We start from the raw sequence: 16,893 nt of genomic DNA, 5'->3' as shown, positions 1-16,893 counted from the left end.
CTTTTACACCAAAAGAGAGAGATGCAAATCTCAAATTCTTCCCCCTATTATTACATGTGACTGTTGGTTCTTCTCTCTCTCTTTTTTTTACCATCTTTGGCCTCAAGAGAAAAAAAGAATCCTTCTTAATGGATTTGGTAAATAAATTAAGAAACCATTACACACAATAAAAAAGGAAAGATTTTTAATAACTTTGAGAGATATAGAAAGAGAAAGAGAGGCCATCATATTGATAAGAAGAAGAGAACGAGAGAAAGAGAGAGAGAGAGAGACAGAGAGAGTGGATGTCTTATAGAATGAACAAAACATCCTCTGTTTCTCTTGTCCTTGTCCCTTTTTCCAGATCTTAAAAAGGTTTTTCCCACATTTTTATTTATCATCATCATCATCATTATCATCTGGTTCTTCTTCTCCAAAAAAATGGTGAATTTCACATCTCCACAAGTTTTTGATGGTTTCTGTTCAAATCTGGCGTTTTTTTTTTTTTTAATATTACTGTCTCTGCTCATTTTTGCCGTTTCTCTTACCGTTGATTTGTTTCTTATGTTTCATTTAACTTTTGTCTGAAGATTTATATATATATATATATCTCTTTCTGGGTTTTATTCAAAATCCTTTTTTTTTTTTTTTTGATTGGATGTTTTTGATGATCCGTTGTCAGATTTGAAGAGATACTCAGTTACTATTTGATCGGGCACTAGAATTTGGATTCTGTTTCAGACAACAAGTTTGTCTCTTTTCCGTTCACAACTTCGATAAGATGAATCTGGAGGTAAAAACTTGAACATATTCATCATAAATCTCTAAACTTGAAGCTCTTCTTTTGAATCTTAAAACACGATCGTCCCAGTAAAAACAGATTCGTCTCAGTATCGAATTGGCAATCGTCATTTATTTAGCAAATCTGATCCGTGTTTGTGAGATCGGATTCATGGATCGCGTTTTGTGTTTTTGCAGGAGCAAAAGATGGAATCGGGATCGGATCTGGGAAAGCTCTTCATTGGCGGGATTTCATGGGATACAGATGAAGAACGGCTGCGAGAGTATTTTGGCAAGTATGGAGATTTGGTTGAAGCTGTGATCATGAGAGATCGTACCACTGGACGTGCTCGTGGCTTTGGCTTTATCGTCTTTGCAGATCCTTCTGTTGCAGAGAGAGTGATCATGGAGAAACACATCATTGATGGCCGCACGGTTAGTAATCCTTTGGATCCGTAGCTTTCAAGTTCATCAAATTGTTGTTTTTTTTTTACATTGATGAGCAATGGATTGTTCTAAAGTCTCGATCTTTATGTAATGATTTTAAATCTTATGGTTCTCTACTCGTGAATTATCCTAGTCTTGAGCAATGTATTGTTCTAAAGTCTCGATCTTTCTGTGGTCATGCTCTCTTAGAGATCTGTTTGGTGTCCTCTATCGATGAGTCCTATACAGCAAAGTTTAGATCTTTTTAAAAACTTCTTTTGTCATTAACTTCTGGATTTGCTGTTGCTGTTATAACTTGTGTAAGAATTTGTTGTTGCTTTGTTGAAGTGGCAATGTCAGTGTTAGATCAATGAGAAAAGAATGAATAATACTTCTGTCTTTTGTTGCAGGTCGAGGCAAAGAAAGCTGTCCCACGGGATGATCAGCAAGTGCTAAAACGACACGCCAGTCCAATGCACCTTATCTCACCCAGCCATGGTGGTAATGGTGGCGGAGCACGGACAAAGAAGATCTTTGTTGGAGGTTTACCGTCCAGCATTACTGAGGCTGAGTTCAAGAACTACTTTGATCAGTTTGGTACAATTGCTGATGTTGTGGTGATGTATGATCATAATACGCAGAGGCCAAGAGGCTTTGGCTTCATCACTTTTGATTCTGAAGAGTCTGTTGATATGGTTCTCCACAAGACCTTCCATGAGTTAAACGGAAAGATGGTCGAGGTTAAAAGAGCAGTGCCAAAGGAGCTCTCCTCGACTCCTCCTAACCGAAGCCCGCTTCTTGGGTATGGTAACAACTATGGAGTGGTCTCTAACAGGTCATCTGCTAATAGCTACTTCAATAGTTTCCCTCCTGGTTATAACAACAATAATCTAGGCTCTGCTGGCCGGTTTAGTCCTATTGGTAGCGGTAGAAATGCTTTCTCTAGCTTTGGTCTCGGTTTGAATCAAGAACTGAATTTGAATTCAAGCTTTGATGGAAACAATCTTGGGTACAGCCGGATCCAAGGTAACCAGTACTTCAACGGTGCTTCACCAAACCGTTACAACTCTCCAATTGGGTACAATAGAGGTGACTCTGCTTACAACCCGAGCAACAGAGACTTGTGGGGAAACAGAAGCGATTCTTCAGGTCCAGGTTGGAATTTGGGAGTATCCGGTGGTGGTAACAACAGAGGAAACTGGGGACTTTCTTCTGTGGCGAGCGATACCAATGGCTATGGAAGAAGCTATGGGATGGGTTCTGGACTTTCTGGGCTGTCATTTTCTGGTAACACGAATGGTTTTGATGGCTCTATAGGGGAATTGTATAGAGGCAACTCGGTTTATAGCGACTCAACATGGCAGCAGCAGTCAATGCCTCATAATCAGTCTTCTTCTAATGAGTTTGACGGCTTGTCTCGCTCTTATGGCTTTGGTATTGACAATGTAGGCTCAGACCCATCTGCCAATGCCTCAGAAGGTTACCCTGGAAACTACAATGTCGGAAATAGACAAACAAATAGAGGTAGCTACCCTCATCGATATCAAACAACCCATCTTTTATTTGCATATCATTTAGTTTCCAGTTGACAAAAGGTGATAAAGATTGATTAACGTTTTCAGGTATTGAAGCATAGACAAAAATGGACGAAAAGAAGTGAGATTTGTAGAGATCAAGAACAGCCAAATTACCGTTGCAGAGTTTGAAGAGTTGTTTATTCGATATCAAGTAGAGAAAGAAACCAACTATCTTCATCACAGTGAGTTTCTTTGTTTTGTTTTTTTTTTCGTCCTTAGCTTCTTCACAAACATTAAAAAAAAAAAAAGTTTTTACGTCTAAAAATTCTTACATAAGATAAGATCAGATTGGTAGCTTCAAAGATACAACAAACAACATGGGTGGTGATAAAAAAAAGATTTGGTTTTTCAGTGTTTTCGTCTTCCATAGCAATAACCAAAGAGATCGTTGATTCTCGATCAGTATTTGTTTAGGGATCTCTTCTTCTTCTTCTTCTTCCAAGATTCATGATGTTGTGTGCTCTGTTTGTAACTCTAATTGTTAATTTTTTTTTTCTTACAGTTTTTTTTTTAAAAACTTTGGATTCGAATTGTTCATGGGAACTTTTGGATTATTATTATTATTTTTTTTCTATTAGCGTGAGAGAGAAAACATTTGTGCAAAAGGCTCCAAAATGATTATTTTGTGGCATTTGATATTTTACTTTGGTTTCCTTTTTCTCGTCTGATCATAAGCTTCACTACTATACTTGTTAAGCATATACTGTATGTGATTTGATTAATGACTTTGTAAGGTAGAAAAGAAAGCCATTGGATTTGAGAATTACTTGAAACAAAATGGAACGAAAAGGAACAAGAGTGACAAATCACACAACATAATAAACCAACCTTAAACTATGCATGGACACTTTGATTCAGAACAACAACATTATACAATTACATCATTACTCATTAGGATTAAAAAATCATACTCATTACTGCCCTTATTATTCTTATAAGTTGCTACGAACTAGTAAAAAAAAAAATCAGATGAAAGATTAAACTTTAAAGTTTCCATAAAAATAGTTGGGTTTCATACTATAAAAAGTAGGTTTAAAGGTCTGAGAATCCTTAAGTTATAATAAACTTTATAAGATTTTTGATTTGTTTATTCCTATCCAATGGCAATGTGGGATTTTGCCATACCTAATTTCTCTCCCACTAAGTACGTAAAATTTTTTCAGCCTAATCAACATCTTCAATAATAATAATTTGTTCTTTCCTTTGTATTTCTCCTTTTTAAAATGTTTAAAAAAAAAAAAAAGCAAATTCAAAAATCCCAACGTTCGAATCGGGAAATTCAGACATTTCAAAAAGCCGCTCTCAGTCTTCTTCTCTCTTACAAAACACTCAGATCTCTCTCTCTCTCTCTCTCTCTCTCTCTCTCTCTCTCTCTCTCTCTCACTACCTCTCTTATCTCTGAAAACAATGAAGTCTCCAGCGATATTAAGCGAGAACAGGTTCTTAGGCAGCATTACAAGTTCTTCCATCCGTAATTTGCTTCCAAAATCAATCTCAGCGAAGCAGAAACCACCAATCCAAAACCCAGAAACTAAGATTCCCAGATCCAACGACGAGAACTCTATTCCCGTAGATCCAAACCAACAGGCTCATGATAAATTTACCATCCTCCAAGGATGGTAAATCCCTAGCAAATGTCGGAGAGCTTGTTGAAGTACACTTCCACATCTTTAATACTTTCTAAGTTCGTTCCTTTTTGCTTTGTAGTTGCTTTAAGCATGTTTGATCTGTGGTGGTAGTGTTAGATTAGGTTTCTATTAATTACTGAGAGACCCGTTTTTTTGGGGAAATTTTAAACAGGGCAATAAAATGGGACAAATCAATTTTGCTGAAGACAAGCAAAGTCTTGTGAATTCACCGTTGAAGGTTGAAGCCACAAGTGTGATTTCTAGAAGAACCAATTCAGTGCCTAGTGAAATTACAGAGGAAGACGACGACCCATTGGGTGACCAGATTCGAGAATTAAAGGTCTTTGCTTTTGTTACTGTCACATATAGCTAGCTGCAAGTATCATCTTTTTTTTTTTACATATCTGATGTGAATTTGTTTTATTATATACTGACATTGAGGTATCAATATGTTGTGATTTTGTTTGCAGGACGAGCTCATAAGGACAAAGTCTGATGGGTACAAACCTGATGGAAGTAAGAGTGGTCACTTTGCAAGGGACAGTTTGAGTCAACTGAGAGTCAGTATCAACAAATCTTTACTCATGTCTTGTCCAAGAAAAGATGAGTCTGAGAGGCAAGAAGAGGTGAATGTGCTGGAATTGAATAAACATATTGACAAGTTTCATGGTTCTTTTGATTCTGTTCACTCCTCATTTGGAAGTGCTTCATGCTACGAAGCAGAGTCGATGAGTGAAGAGAATGATGATGATGTCTGCTCACAAGACTTGGAGATGCCCAAGCATGGAAACCTTAAAGATGCTGACTTTGCAGATGATTGTGATCCAAGCCAGCTCGACAATGTTGGATTCGATGTAGCGGGTAGTGGCATTTCAATCAGATCACAGCTTCCTACATATATTCTAGAAGAGCCCATGTTCTCAGAATCTCCTAAGTTTAAGAATGTCCAGAAGAGCGTGGCTGCATCGACAAACTTTTCAGCAAGTCCTAGGAATGTGTCTGAGAGTTCCAACATTGGAAACATGAAAGCCAATCAAGTTAGCCCTTCTATGTCAAAGAAGCTTTCAGGTCCTACAGATTCTCTAGCTGCTAGTCTTCAGAGAGGACTACAAATTATAGACTATCATTAAGGGAGCTCACTATCAAAAAGCTCTTCTGTTTCCTTCTCTTTTGGCCATATGGCACTGAAACCCCTGCGCAGAAGCTGAAAATCTTAATGCTTCAGTCCAATCTTTTAGAAAAGATAAAGCTCCTGTGTGTCTTTCATGTAACAAGAAAGTTGAACAAGAAGCTGAAGTAAGTTTACAAAACCTGAGATATCTGCCCACATTCATTATACCTTTTAGTTTTAGTAATTCTACTTGGCAACTTATCTTATATTCTCTCCTATATTAGGTAACAGAAGCTGGTTCGAACGAAAAACATCTCAAGAACATGTGTACGGAGCAAGCAGCTAAAATTGAGGAGCTAACTCGCCTGGTAAGAACCTTGTAAACCTGATAAAATATTTATTTAGTGTCAAAAAAGCTTGAACCAGATTTTTTAGAAACTATTTTTGATCATTCTTAACTTACACCAATATGCAACACAGCTGTGGAGGAGCCTGTGAAGCTACCAGTTGATTTTCATTGATACATATTTTGACAAGAATGGCAATCTAAATTGAATAAACTGTGTTCTGGCCTTGTTTTGCAGCTTAGGAAATCTGGAGATGGAGAAGATGGAATAGAGGTCATCAAGGAAACATATGAGACAAAACAAGTTAGTGGAGAGTTTGGAAAAGCAAACTTTGATGTAAGCGAGAAGGAAGCTCTTCTCAAGGAGATTGCAGACCTAAAGAGCAAGCTGCAGCCGACTAAGTCTACAGACAATGTGAGATCCTCTTTGCTACTACGATCCATTCAAATGCGCAAAAGCATTGATGTTACCAAGATTGGTGAGAACAGTGATATCCTAGAGAAAGAAAGGGAGATGTGGACAGAAATGGAGAGTGAGTGGATATCCTTAACAGATGATCTCAGAATGGATATCGATAACCATCGTAGTCGAGCTGAGAATCTAGAGATTGAGCTCAAGCAAGAGAAGTTAGCCACTGAAGAGTTGAATGACGCACTCGCTAGAGCTATGCTTGGCCACAGTAGGTTCATAGAGCAGTACACGGAGCTGCAGGAGAAGTACAATGAACTTGGGGAGAAGCACAGTGTGATGATGGCTGGAATAACAGATGTAAAAAAGGCAGCATCCAGGGCCGCTATGAACGGTCGCCATGGAAAGCGTTTCGCCAAAGCCTTTTCAGCAGAGCTTTCTGCCATCAGAGCTGAGAAAGAGAAAGAAAGAGAGCTCTTGAAGAAGGAGAACAAGAGCCTAAGAACTCAGGTTCAAGATACAGTTGAAGCTGTCCAAGCTGCTGGTGAACTACTTGTCAGACTTAGAGAATCGGAACAGCCTTACAAGTCTCTGAGGTTAAGTAAACCAAACTTGTGTTTCTAGTTTGTATATAAACTTTGTTTTAATAAAATAAAATGGCTCAAACTCAAACCATCATTGCAGGAACGATATAGCGTGGTGGAAGAAGAGAAAGAGAGGCTGAAGAAGCAAATGGAGCAGCTAAAGAGCAGACACAAGACAGAAATAGGGACAATGAAGCAATACTTAGCAGAGAGCAAATTACCAGGATCAGCACTATTGCAGCCATGGTACAAGGATGAGGAGGAGAAAGAAATAGAAGAAGTATCAGAAGAACATCAAACAAAGGCTGTAAGTTTCGATGACTACGATGATGATCAGGCTTGGAGAGCAGAGTTCGGAGCTACATATCAAGACCACCATTACTGATTGTTTCAGACCAAAAGACCCTTCTCGGGTCATTCCTTTTACTATATGTTGTTGTCTTGTCGTCGTTCTTTTGTATCAGCCATTATCAAAACCGCTTAAAAAAAGATTTGTAACGGTTTTGGTCTTTTGGAAACATTCATGTATTGATTGATTCATCTTTTCCTGAGAATTCAGTAATAATATACACTCCGTTATTGGGCCTCATAAATGAGCCCAATGCTCAGCCGCTGAAACTAAAACGCTGTCGTATTATATCGTCGTCGTCTTCTTGGGGAAAAAAATATCTTAGTTTTTGTTTTCTTCTTCATCACAGTCTATCTATCAACTGGGGAAAAAGGATATTTCCAGATTAGGTAGAGGCAGAGGAAAGTACCTTCTTCTTCTTCATTAAGGCTTCTTCAACTTCTTTAGCTATGGCGGCCGATGATTCTTCGGAAGCTATTGACATCAACGGGAATCTAGACTCCGATTCGAACCTTAACACTGACGGTGGCGAAGCGACGGGAAACGATTCCTCATCAAAGGCATTGGTTACTATCCCTGCTCCCGCCGTTTGCCTTTTCCGGTTCGCCGGAGATGCTGCTGGTGGCGCTGTCATGGGCTCTATCTTCGGATACGGTGCTCTTCTTCTTTCATCTCCTTTATACCTTTTTTTTTTTTACTCTTGCTGTTTGCTTTTACTCTCTGATGATAGTGAATTGAGAATTATTGGGGGAAAAGATTGAGTTTCTTTTATTTGATTTGATTTAAAGATTCCTGGATTAGGTTTTGAGCAATCAAATTTTTAGAATTAATTTAATGATTTCAGATTTAAGAGGTTTGAAGAACATTGCTCAAATTTGATTTTGTTTTTGCTGCTTGGAAAGCTGTAGAATTAAGTTAGCTTTAGTTTTCGTTGTAGAGTGTCAAATGTGATAAGATTGGCTGCTGTAAAGCTTTTGAAGTATTATGATGATTGAATTGTAGATAATCTCACGAGATAGAGATATGTTTGTTTTGGGTTCTTTAGGTTCAGGATTGTTCAAGAAGAAAGGCTTTAAAGGATCATTTGCAGATGCAGGGCAGTCTGCAAAGGTACACTCACTCTCATCTTTACGCTTTTGCTTATTTGCTCTTTGACGAAACTGAGTAATTTTTGTTGTTGTTCAAGACTTTTGCTGTTTTATCTGGAGTCCATAGTTTGGTTGTTTGCCTTCTCAAGCAAGTGCGTGGGAAAGATGACGGTGAGACTCTTCAAATCTCTTCTTCCTTTAAGTAGAGATGATTAGTTTTACATGAATTTGTAATGTCTCTCTTACTCACACTGCTGATACTCGTATTCTGCAGCCATCAATGTTGGAGTTGCTGGGTGCTGCACTGGTCTCGCTCTTAGTTTTCCAGGTAATCCATAACCCACCATTCTCATCGTGTTTTCTAATTTGGCATTGAGTATCATAAAAACACTGATCCTGTAAGCAATTCAGCATCTTACAAGTACTTTTAGTCCTGACATAGAAGATTGCTAACCAAGTACTTTTAGTCCTGACATTGAAGATTGCTAACCAAGTACTTTTATGGTCTGAGTTGCAGGTGCTCCACAAGCTCTTCTACAGAGTTGTCTGACTTTTGGGGCATTCTCTTTTATACTTGAGGGACTCAACAAAAGACAAACCGCTCTGGCGCATTCAGTCTCGTTGAGACACCAAACCGGACACTCCCAAGATTATCATCGTCCTTTACCACTCTCTCTTGCTCTACCGATCCCTGAAGAAATCAAAGGAGCCTTCTCTTCTTTCTGCAAGTCCTTAGCTAAACCCAGGAAGTTCTAATTTCCTCTGATTCCCTCTTTCTTGCGTTAGGTACGCTCTATGTAGATGTAACATTTCCCGCTTTTGCTGTACTTCTGTGAGAAATGTTTTATGAAAAGGCTTTTTGCAACAGCCAGTTTGATGAGAAAAAGAGTTGTGTACCTTTTGCATTTTCAGCACGATCTTCTTTTAGATATTTACTACTTTTAGGAAGAAACAAATCTGACTGACAAAAAAAAAAAAGGAAGAAACAATTCTAGTAAATTATCACGGTTTTCCAATGGATATTAAGGACCAAAAACTTTGTATCTGAAACCAGTTACAGTAACATATCATTTCTTGTTCAAAATTAAGGGTGTATACTGAAAGATCCTAATTATAAGAGATTAATCGAATTAACATAGAAAAAAATCACAACAAGAAGCAACAGGGAAGAAAAAAAAAGGAACCTCTTCATATCCTTTTAAACATTAGTATTTTGTGATGCATCAACACAAGTCACAACAACAAGAAGCAACAGTGACATAAGTCTTAGCCATGGACACATCTTCTCACATGGTCTCTCTTCTTTCTTTCTCTTTTCATATCACACTGTATTCATTATATTTTTGTGCTTTGATCGTCTCCTCGTTACTACTTCTTGCAGTCATGCGTTTTTAAAAATCAATATGCAAACCCGTGGATGGGAAAAATCCATGCATAAGCTCATTAAGGATATCCCAGGTTTGTGTTTTGAATTTTAACCAATCAAACTTCCCTTGCAAATATTTGTGTAGCTCTATGCTCATTTATTTATTTGGTGGGAACAATTTTTAAGATGTGACATACATGATCGACGCGGCGATGGGATTGGCCTATGTCTCCGGCAAGATCAACCCTGAGATCATCTTGAAGATTAGGAAATGTAAGAAACATGTTCAGCTCATCCAGATCGATTATGGCCACAATTTGACTCCCAGATCCACCTCTTACAACTTACCCACCACCACTGGTTTCAATCAGCCACAACCACCAACGCCCACGTCTCAAGCGGCGGCGCAACCGTATATGCATTACCTCCAACTCCCGTACGAACAGCCTCAAGTAGCTTATCCTTATTTCAATCCCTATCTCTAATTAAATTCTGACAATAATGTGTAACTTTACAGTATGATCAATGCCAAAACGCTACATTTGATTTACAAAAACAAAAGTAATAATATTAAGCAACAGTTTTCAGTTTTGAAAAATTGTAATTCACTTTCTTTTGCTCTACGTACAGAACAATGAGATGAGTTTGAGAGTAGAGAGGTTAAAGTAAGAAGCTCAAATGCTTGTCTTTTGGCAGAAAACAAAAATCACTCTGAAATCATTTGCCTTGTTTCTGCCTGAGGCGTTCTTTGACAAAATCATTACGGGCTTTAGTGCGAGCTTGCTGTGGAGCAACGTTGAGATACGAAAAATGGATTCCAATGGCGAAAAGAGCAGTCCCTGAGGCAAAAAACGCCACTGTCATCGCCAGTTTTCTTGGTGACGACGGATAGCAAAAAGACATTCTCAATGCAACAGGTGGGAGAATCAACACTTCGTTTGCTACAAATTCAAGGTTTTTGTGTTCAATGAAGGAACATATAATACATACACAACATAGTATAAAATAAGACGGAATGAAAGAGGAGAAACTTTCTTAGAGACATTTCGTCGAATAGTTTGTGTTCACTCTGTTTAATTTACTTTTAAACTCAGACTCAATACCTAAAATCGCACGCTAATTGAAACAAGTTGGGTGGTAATGAGCAACGAAAGTACCTGTATTTTAGATTTTACCATCCATAGGAGAAAAGTCCCCGAGTTTCAGCGGCAAAATATACGTACGGCACAACACAGTACGAGGATCCAAAGATCTTCAGACAGCAGTTAATTAAGAGTTTGAACTTTGATCATGGTTCGACAAACCACAAATTTGGCAAGAAAAGACTATTGATTTAGTAACACGAGACAATTCGTATCAAAATGGGGATGTAGCTCAGATGGTAGAGCGCTCGCTTAGCATGCGAGAGGTACGGGGATCGATACCCCGCATCTCCATCTTTATTTTTCTTTTTAGCCAGGGCCAATGGGCTTCTTTTAAAGGCCCACTACTAAAAAAAAAGAAAGAATATTTTTAGTGATTTAATCTAACTGTAAAAATGTTGTTAATCTCACACAGTCTACACTTTTACTAATCCCTCTACGGACCCTTTTAATTGTGTTTACTGTTTAAAGTTGAGAGTTCCTTCGTCGTCACATCCTTCTCCGGCGACTCTGTTTCCGAAGCACCTCTCTCGCAGCTAAGAAGAGAAAGGCTAGAAATCTCTTACTAGAATCTTATTGAAAATTCTGCTTTTGCTTTACATTAGGATGATGGGCATAAGAACATATGTTGTTAATCGATGTCTGTGTTATCGATTCTCAAGTTTTGCTGGATCTGAAAACACTACTAAGCTTTCTAAACCCCTCGGCGCTGCAAACATCATCCATGTTCCTCACAGAAGGAATCCTGAACCTAAAGGCCAAGATCTCGATTTCGTCAATGTTGCTCATAGTCACCTGATTCAATCTGATTGGGATAAGCTTAATAAGCTATCAGACCACTTGGATTCGTTTAGGGTCAAGAACATACTACTGAAGATTCAAAAAGATTATCTTCTTTCTCTTGAGTTCTTCAACTGGGCCAAAACACAAAACCCAAGTTCTCACTCTCTCGAAACCCATGCTATAGTCCTTCACACTCTCACCAAAAACCGCAAGTTCAAGTCTGCAGAGTCAATCTTGAGAGATGTACTACTCGTGAACGGTGCGGTGGATTTGCCTACTAAAGTCTTTGATGCATTGTTGTATTCGTACAGGGAATGTGACTCTACACCTCGTGTGTTTGATTCACTTTTCAAAACTTTTGCTCATTTGAAGAGATTCAGAAACGCCACTGATACTTTTGTGCAGATGAAGGAGTACGGGTTTCTTCCAACGGTTGAGTCTTGTAATGCTTACATGAGTTCACTGCTTGGTCAAGGGAGGGTTGATATTGCTCTCAGGTTTTACAGGGAGATGCGGCGATGTAAGATATCACCAAACACATACACTCTCAACATGGTTATCTCAGGTTATTGTAGGTCTGGAAAGCTTGACAAGGGGATTGAGTTGCTACAAAACATGGAAAGATTGGGTTTTAGGGCTACGGATGTGTCGTATAATACATTGATAGCCGGGCACTGTGAAAAGGGTCTTTTGAGCTCAGCTTTGAAGCTTAAGAACATGATGGGAAAGAATGGCTTGCAGCCTACTGTGGTTACTTTTAACACTCTCATTCATGGGTTTTGTAGAGCTGTGAAGTTGCAAGAAGCTAGTAACGTTTTTGGTGAGATGAAAGCGGTTAATGTGGCTCCCAACACTGTCACGTATAACACTTTGATTAATGGGTACAGCCAACAAGGTGATCACGAGATGGCGTTCCGGTTTTATGAAGATATGGTCTGTAATGGGATTCAGCGTGACATTTTGACTTACAACGGTTTGATATTGGGACTTTGCAAGCAAGCTAAGACGAGGAAAGCTGCACAGTTTGTTAAAGAACTTGACAAAGAGAATTTGGTGCCAAACTCGTCAACCTTCTCTGCGTTGATAATGGGACAATGCGTGAGGAGAAATGCAGACCGTGGTTTTGAACTGTACAAAAGCATGATTAGAAGCGGTTGCCATCCGAATGAAGAAACGTTCATCATGTTGGTTTCTGCCTTCTGTAAGAATGAGGATTTTGATGGGGCAGCACAAGTGCTAAAGGAAATGGTCAGAAGATCAATTCCTCTTGATTCAAGGACTGTTCATCAGGTCTGCAATGGCCTTAAGCATCAAGGGAAAGACCAACTTTTGAAAGAGTTATTACAGGAGATGGAAGGGAACAAATTTCTACAAGAACGTAACTGAGAAGCAGAAGCTATTAACCAAAAAAATCAGTTTCTTTTTTTGTTCAGTGGAAGAAAAGATTGATGATGCGTTTATAAAGGATACAGTCTCATAACTCATAAGCGTTACAAGACACAAGGCAAGAGTATAAAGTATATAATACAACAACAAATGAATATCTCAAATGAATCTGAGGAAAGTCACACTCAAAGAATAAGCTGTTGTTTTTTGGACGGAACTATAATATAAACAGACAACATGCATAGAGAGGTCGTCACTGCAAATAAACAAAAGGGTTGTCACCAAAACTCGCTAGCGATATTTTTTTATGGTTCCAGCTGTTAAGATCGACCAAGTCACACATAGGGAAATCTTACGAGGGCGGAAGGCATTATCAACAGCGGAGATGAGATCAAGGGTTGATCACAGAAGTAGAAGAGATGCAAGAACCATTGCAGAAACATAAAGTAGAAGAGATAAAGTGTTTCGGGTTTGTCCACTAGGTGCTTGTGCATTGGTTGATGGGGTTCCAGGGGTTGAAGTTGGGGCTTTTTCTGTAACCGGAGGTAGTGGTGGCTCAGTGACATCAGCATCTGTGAAAAGCGGGTTTGGAGCTTGGGCTGGAGGTAAGGAAGTAGAACTCACAAGGGTTAAGAGGGCACCGGGTTGAGCAGGGGCCATGTAAGGTACATTTTCTTTGCTGGCCAAACAAAGATTCTCTGCAGAAGAGAAACAAAGTTAGGCATTGATGTAAATAAGTTTGTGCTGTGAGATTTATATTGTGAGGCCTTTGGTGCAAAATTTGGCTCACTTACTTTTGTATCTAGCAGCTGTGAAAGGGAACTCGGTGATGGTTCCGTTTATACCGGGTCCAGTGATGTAAGAGTTTATCTCAACGGTTGCATCAGAAAAGAAGTCATATGGTTGAGATACAAACTCATTCTGAAACAGTTCCACGTAAACTGGGAGCTGAGACTTCTGCAGCTTCTCCACAACATTGGTTTGCCTTGTGATGAACGACTGAGCGACAGGAAAGACTGATAATTTTTGGATCACAACAGCATTAGCAAATTTCTTTATGTCTTCGATAGCAGAGTCGAGAATATCACGGATGTTTTCTTCAATTTTGTAGACAGTCTCGTACTGGCTCTGCTTCTTGAAGTCAACTAGAACTGAACTATTTGTCGACTGAATCATGACCTTTTTGGTTGTACTATTGCTGTAGCCAGTCATTGTGAGTGTATCAAGAACCGCTTTCACAACGTCGAGCCCTTGCTCCTCTCTCAGGTATGCAGCATTCTGAGGGACACAAAAGCATAGTGGCGTAACCATTAGAAGGTCACGGTTTGATTGATAAAATCGTAAGACTAAGAGGTGCACGGGAACTCACCTCTACACTGATCAAAACACCAGAGAGAGAGGTGGAGTTCTTTGCCAAGTTAAGGAAATCCGAAAGTGAAAGAAACTTCCCAGCATTTTTCATTTTTGGATTCCTAAAGAAACTGAATGCTCCTCTGTAGGGGTTTGATATAGCAGCTGCAAATAAAAAAGATTGGAGAATAGTAAATTGTAACTCTCAAGTTATGTAATGCCTGTACTTTTGATCCAGACATTTGCATCTATATGTAATCTCTTTTTAGTTTAGAAGTAAGTAGGAATAGAAGCTCTCAAACTAGTTTACTAGAAATAGTAGGAAGAAGAGTGTACAAAACAGTCCAGCATTTATCTGAAAGCAAGTAGAAAGCATGAAGACAAACTTACGAGTCAAGGTCTGAATCTCAGGCCATGTGAGACTGAAAGTGTATATTCCACCCAATGAGCTTATCTCAGGAACAATTGTTGAACGGTTTCTGAAAGGAGTTAGGGCGACAGTTGTGCTGTTCCCGAGATCGATCGAACTTGAGCAAAAGGGTGTACCGTCACTGGACATATAGACCGAGCAGTCGATTACATCAGCACCATCTTTGATAGCCTTCTCATATGCCAAGTCTGTACATCCAGGATAGTCTCCACTCGCACCATTTTTGGATATAACAAGAAAATCCACTGAGACAAGAACCATAAATTCAATTTCAGGTTTCATCACTAAGTCATAGCAAGATGCAAAGCAAAACTAATCAACTCTCATACCTTGGTTTTTAGCTTTTCTGCCAACGTGGGAGAAGCAGTCTGAACAAAATATGAAAAAGAAGTTTCGATTTTGAGTATCTCCAATGATGTATCATTTATAAGACAAAAAAAGGTTTGTCTGTAGAAGAGACTTGGCTTACTACGTGATGCAGAAGCAGTAATGGGAAAATCAGAGAGCACACCATCGACAGAGAAATTAGCATTGTCCATAAAAGAAAGATACTCAGACACAGGATCGAAACTGTAGTCATGTGCAATATCAACATCATTAGCAAAACCTGACACAAAAACTTCTAATCCTGCTTTGTGAGCATCTTGAACCAAGGAAGTAGGAGCAAGCAAGTACTGCTCCTCATCTAGCGGCAATACGTAAGACTTGGGAACAAGAATCCCTGAAGCAAACGTCTTGACAAAAGTCAAGTTACTCAAGATAGAACCATAGGTCCTGTTTGTAGTCGGCTCAAACTCTTCTTGACCGAGAAAACGGAACACAAAACTCGGTCCTTTACGCCCGAAACGACCAGCGATTTTCTTGAAGAAGTTAACTTCAGGGGAAGAGATGAAGTCAATAAGAACAGTTTTTGAAGCTGCAACCAGAAAGCTACTCATGCTTAGATTCTGCTGAGCGTAGAATGCATCGTGCTGAACATTTAACCAGAACAATGGTGGCTTTATCTGCGTGGCCACGCTTTGAACCGTCATAATCGGGTTAACATTATCATCGAATTTTTCAGAGCGAGATAGTATTCCTCTGATCACTGCAACCAACAAAACGATATTAAAACACACAAAAAAAACCAAAATCCAAGAAGCAGTAAACAAGACTTACAGTTAACATCTTTGAGATCTTTCAAGGAGAAATCAAGGGTGAATCTACCCTGAGTAGGGACACCATTAACGGAGTAAGATTTGAGACGGTTTTTGTGAACAGCTTCAATGTTTGAAGCATTGCTCATAGTTAAATCAGGGAAACAAATGCCAAAAGCATCTTTGGTAAGCTGAACATCACACCAAAGAACAGCATCGGGTACACTTGTCAGCATTGCGAAATTGTAAGCATCGTAACTCGAATCTGGAAACAATCCAGAGAACCCACCACGGGCTATCACAAGAGGAGCCTCACCTGTTTTGTTGAGCACAAAATTCAAAGTGAAATTAGTAATATACTAATACACATCTGGATGATTAGTTTAGTTATTTCTCATGTTTTTTTTGTGGGAAGAGAAGACAGATGAAAGAGGGAGGGAGAGAGGAGACAGACCAGTGAGGGTAGGCCAAGGACTTTTAGATCTTTGAGCATGGATTTGAGAAGCAAGAAGCTGAATCAGAACAACACCACAGAGTAGAAGCGATGAAGCTCGTAACCCTCGCATTGTCGGATTATCTTGATTAACCTTGTTGTTTTTACTTCGCCGGCGACTTCACCGGCTCCTTTATTCTTGCAGCGAGATGAAAGAGAGAGAGAGAGAGAGAGGCGTATTCTTTCTAGCTGTTTCGTTTGTGGGATTCTTTCTCATTTATATGATCCGTTGATTAATTTAAACTAATTTAAGTTAATTATATCAAAAAAAAAGTGTGATGATTAGTTTCTTTCTTCTTCTTTACAAGCTATTTAAAAAATAATAAAAATTTGCAGCCTACCACCACAATTACGCGTAATCACGTATTTGGTTGTTAAGGAGAGCCGAGAGAATTTGGTCGGTCGGCTTCAGCTTAGGATGTCGTGCCTATTTGTTCCTCAAAGGACTCTTTCTTCTCGTCTCGCAAATATTAATATCGTTATTGGGATATATTTGTGATCTATGGTTGATATATTTCTCTGGAATCTGC

At 39.0% G+C, this 16,893-nt stretch overlaps 5 protein-coding genes, 1 non-coding gene and 1 pseudogene across 8 annotated transcripts; 6 read left to right on the top strand and 1 right to left on the bottom strand.

Annotated features, from left to right (window-relative positions):
* Positions 1–152: 152 nt before the first annotated feature.
* LOC104722273 (uncharacterized) lies at positions 153–3,113 on the top strand. Its single transcript, XM_087473981.1, is given in 8 exon segments — positions 153–354; positions 662–772; positions 958–1,194; positions 1,596–2,636; positions 2,638–2,709; positions 2,808–2,858; positions 2,860–2,958; positions 2,960–3,113. Coding segments are annotated over 7 exon segments (1,596 nt in total). The 5' UTR covers positions 153–354; positions 662–760; the 3' UTR covers positions 3,044–3,113.
* A 983-nt stretch (positions 3,114–4,096) lies between these two features.
* LOC104722272 (kinesin-like protein KIN-12F) lies at positions 4,097–7,448 on the top strand (annotated as a pseudogene). Its single transcript, XR_015571806.1, has 6 exons — positions 4,097–4,416; positions 4,563–4,730; positions 4,861–5,686; positions 5,786–5,869; positions 6,086–6,852; positions 6,941–7,448. The product of XR_015571806.1 is annotated as a kinesin-like protein KIN-12F (transcript).
* On the top strand, positions 7,422–9,163 carry LOC109124705 (chloroplastic import inner membrane translocase subunit TIM22-2). Its single transcript, XM_010440413.3, has 5 exons — positions 7,422–7,843; positions 8,235–8,299; positions 8,376–8,448; positions 8,552–8,605; positions 8,795–9,163. The coding sequence occupies exons 1-5, from the start codon at positions 7,639–7,641 to the stop codon at positions 9,031–9,033; spliced, it is 636 nt and encodes a 211-aa protein (XP_010438715.1). The 5' UTR covers positions 7,422–7,638; the 3' UTR covers positions 9,034–9,163.
* A 129-nt stretch (positions 9,164–9,292) lies between these two features.
* Positions 9,293–10,241, top strand: LOC147933713 (uncharacterized). Its single transcript, XM_087472301.1, has 3 exons — positions 9,293–9,317; positions 9,487–9,735; positions 9,830–10,241. Exons 1-3 carry the CDS (start codon positions 9,293–9,295, stop codon positions 10,126–10,128), a joined length of 573 nt encoding a protein of 190 aa, XP_087328427.1. The 3' UTR covers positions 10,129–10,241.
* Positions 10,242–11,006: 765 nt separating this feature from the next.
* TRNAA-AGC (transfer RNA alanine (anticodon AGC)) lies at positions 11,007–11,079 on the top strand. Its single transcript has one exon. It is a non-coding gene; the product is annotated as a tRNA-Ala (tRNA).
* A 121-nt stretch (positions 11,080–11,200) lies between these two features.
* LOC104722268 (uncharacterized) lies at positions 11,201–14,620 on the top strand. The gene has a single exon (XM_010440410.3). It carries the CDS (start codon positions 11,392–11,394, stop codon positions 12,952–12,954), a length of 1,563 nt encoding a protein of 520 aa, XP_010438712.1. The 5' UTR covers positions 11,201–11,391; the 3' UTR covers positions 12,955–14,620.
* On the bottom strand, positions 12,985–16,893 carry LOC104722267 (glycerophosphodiester phosphodiesterase GDPDL3). Of its 2 annotated transcripts, XM_087473760.1 has the most exons (9): positions 16,705–16,893; positions 16,325–16,606; positions 15,893–16,186; positions 15,204–15,821; positions 15,064–15,102; positions 14,695–14,979; positions 14,324–14,469; positions 13,749–14,232; positions 12,985–13,652 (listed from the first exon to the last, which is right to left on the bottom strand). In XM_087473760.1, exons 2-9 carry the CDS (start codon positions 16,434–16,436, stop codon positions 13,357–13,359), a joined length of 2,274 nt encoding a protein of 757 aa, XP_087329886.1. In that variant the 5' UTR covers positions 16,437–16,606; positions 16,705–16,893; the 3' UTR covers positions 12,985–13,356. The 2 variants fall into 2 exon arrangements, with proteins under 2 accessions (XP_087329886.1, XP_010438711.2); XM_010440409.2 differs by having other exon boundaries at positions 16,325–16,852.

Source organism: Camelina sativa, chromosome 11, assembly GCF_030686135.1.
Source record: "Camelina sativa cultivar CO46 ecotype springtype chromosome 11, ASM3068613v1".
Classification (NCBI taxonomy): Eukaryota; Viridiplantae; Streptophyta; class Magnoliopsida; order Brassicales; family Brassicaceae; genus Camelina; species Camelina sativa.
This window is presented reverse-complemented; position numbering and strand designations above follow the sequence as displayed.

Coding starts and splice junctions, on each gene's coding strand:
- LOC109124705 (XM_010440413.3), top strand. CDS start 7,639: ATGGCGGCCGATGATTCTTCGGAAGCTATTGACATCAACGGGAATCTA. Junction 7,844..8,234: donor GGGCTCTATCTTCGGATACG/GTGCTCTTCTTC, acceptor TGGGTTCTTTAG/GTTCAGGATTGTTCAAGAAG. Junction 8,300..8,375: donor ATGCAGGGCAGTCTGCAAAG/GTACACTCACTC, acceptor TTGTTGTTCAAG/ACTTTTGCTGTTTTATCTGG.
- LOC147933713 (XM_087472301.1), top strand. CDS start 9,293: ATGGATATTAAGGACCAAAAACTTT. Junction 9,318..9,486: donor TATTAAGGACCAAAAACTTT/GTATCTGAAACC, acceptor TTTAAACATTAG/TATTTTGTGATGCATCAACA. Junction 9,736..9,829: donor GCTCATTAAGGATATCCCAG/GTTTGTGTTTTG, acceptor ACAATTTTTAAG/ATGTGACATACATGATCGAC.
- LOC104722268 (XM_010440410.3), top strand. CDS start 11,392: ATGATGGGCATAAGAACATATGTTGTTAATCGATGTCTGTGTTATCGA.
- LOC104722267 (XM_087473760.1), bottom strand. CDS start 16,436: ATGCGAGGGTTACGAGCTTCATCGCTTCTACTCTGTGGTGTTGTTCTG. Junction 16,187..16,324: donor TCCTTGGCCTACCCTCACTG/GTCTGTCTCCTC, acceptor TCAACAAAACAG/GTGAGGCTCCTCTTGTGATA. Junction 14,233..14,323: donor GTGTTTTGATCAGTGTAGAG/GTGAGTTCCCGT, acceptor TGTGTCCCTCAG/AATGCTGCATACCTGAGAGA.